The 1404-nt window shown below is 67.2% G+C and overlaps 1 protein-coding gene across 1 annotated transcript in view; it reads right to left on the reverse strand.

Annotated features, from left to right (window-relative positions):
* Positions 1-340: 340 nt before the first annotated feature.
* Positions 341-1404, reverse strand: part of G6PC3 (glucose-6-phosphatase catalytic subunit 3) — a 1863-nt gene continuing 799 nt past the window's right edge. The window contains exons 3-6 of the mRNA XM_017740573.1: positions 1373-1404; positions 1103-1193; positions 574-692; positions 341-486 (exon numbers count right to left, since the gene is read on the reverse strand). Coding sequence (XP_017596062.1) covers positions 341-486; positions 574-692; positions 1103-1193; positions 1373-1404 — 388 coding nt within the window. The remainder of the gene's footprint in view (positions 487-573; positions 693-1102; positions 1194-1372) is intronic.

Genomic DNA, 1404 nt, shown 5'->3' on the forward strand with positions numbered 1-1404 from the left:
ACCGGGCACCGGCGCGGCGGATCGACCTGCGGGGAGCGCGGGGCTTGGGGTGTGCACCCCCAGAAACGGCCTGGGGGCAGAGCTCTGGGGTCAGCCCCCTCCCCAAACGGCCTGGGGGCAGAGCTGTGGAGCTGGACGCTGACAGCCTGGGGGACACATCCCTGGGGTTAGTCCCTCCACCCCCAAAAAACACTCTGGGAGCAGATTCCTGGGGATACCCCTCTCCAGCCTGGGGGTCAGACATTCTGAAAGCTCTGTCAGCTTCCTGACACTCTGGAAGGCTGATCCCTGGGACCCCCCTCTCCCCGTGGGACCCCCGGGACCCCCTGTGCCCGGGCACTCACCAGTCGAGGTCGAGCCCCGCGGCCGTGGCCAGCCCATGCAGGGCCAGCGTGCTCAGGAGCAGCCCCAGCGCCGCCGCCAGGAAGAAGCGGTACTTGAGGAAGTTGGGGGGCCAGCGCTGCAGCCCCCAGCCCAGAGCCATCCCTGGCAGCGGGGACAGGCGGGGTTGGCACGGGGATGGACTGGGAAGGAGCTCGAGGGAAGGGGAAGGAGTTGGGGTGCCCCCCTCACCTGCCAGGGAGCCGGTGACCACCTGGTGGGGGAAGTGGGCCAGGACGAAGATCCGGGAGAGCCCCATGGCCACCAGTAAGAGGATGTAGACAAGGAATGGGATCAGCCTCAGCACCCGGCTGGAAGGGAATGGGGGTCAGCGTGGGGATGCCAGGCAGGGTGGGATTGATCCCACCCGGCCGCAGGAAGGAGGAAAGCACAGCTGAAGGAGGCAAGAAAAGGTCCTGGTGGGCTTTCGGGGGGTTCTCACAGCCATTTCCCGAGCTGCCAGGAGAGGGATGTGTCCCCCTGGAGCTGCCCTGCTGGGAGGGGAGGGATCCTGTTCACCCTCCGTGGGTGCTGCCCACCGAGCAGGGGTCCCATATCCACCTCGCTCTTCCCACAGGCGCTCTGGAAGCTTCCAAGGGACAGTGTGAAGCCCGGGATTCATCCTGCCTGCTCCCCGTGGGCTGTGCCACAGAGGAAAGGCCCCACATCCCACCCCCTCTGCCCACAGGAAGCTCCCCAGCGCTGCCCAGCCCGGACTCACCGCCGGGTGCACCTGGACACTTCGTTGGTCAGTGCGGTGACAATCGGCCACAGGGCCGCCCCCAGGATCATGCAGTGGCCCGAGGGGCTCCCTGGGGGATGAAGCACAGGGGTGGTTGTGGGGAGCGTGTCCCAGCCCGGTAAGAGCTGGGAATGTCAAGCCCAGCCCTTCCCCGCTGCTCAGGAACGGCTCTTCCCACTTCCAGCCCAGCATTCCCACACGGATGGGGCTCCCAGGTGCTTCCCTGTGCATCCCGGGGCTGTGACTCACCCGGTCCCGTTTCGCAGCTGGCCGGGAACTGG

This window comes from Corvus brachyrhynchos, unplaced genomic scaffold, assembly GCF_000691975.1.
Source record: "Corvus brachyrhynchos isolate BGI_N302 unplaced genomic scaffold, ASM69197v1 scaffold47, whole genome shotgun sequence".
Lineage (NCBI taxonomy): Eukaryota > Metazoa > Chordata > Aves > Passeriformes > Corvidae > Corvus > Corvus brachyrhynchos.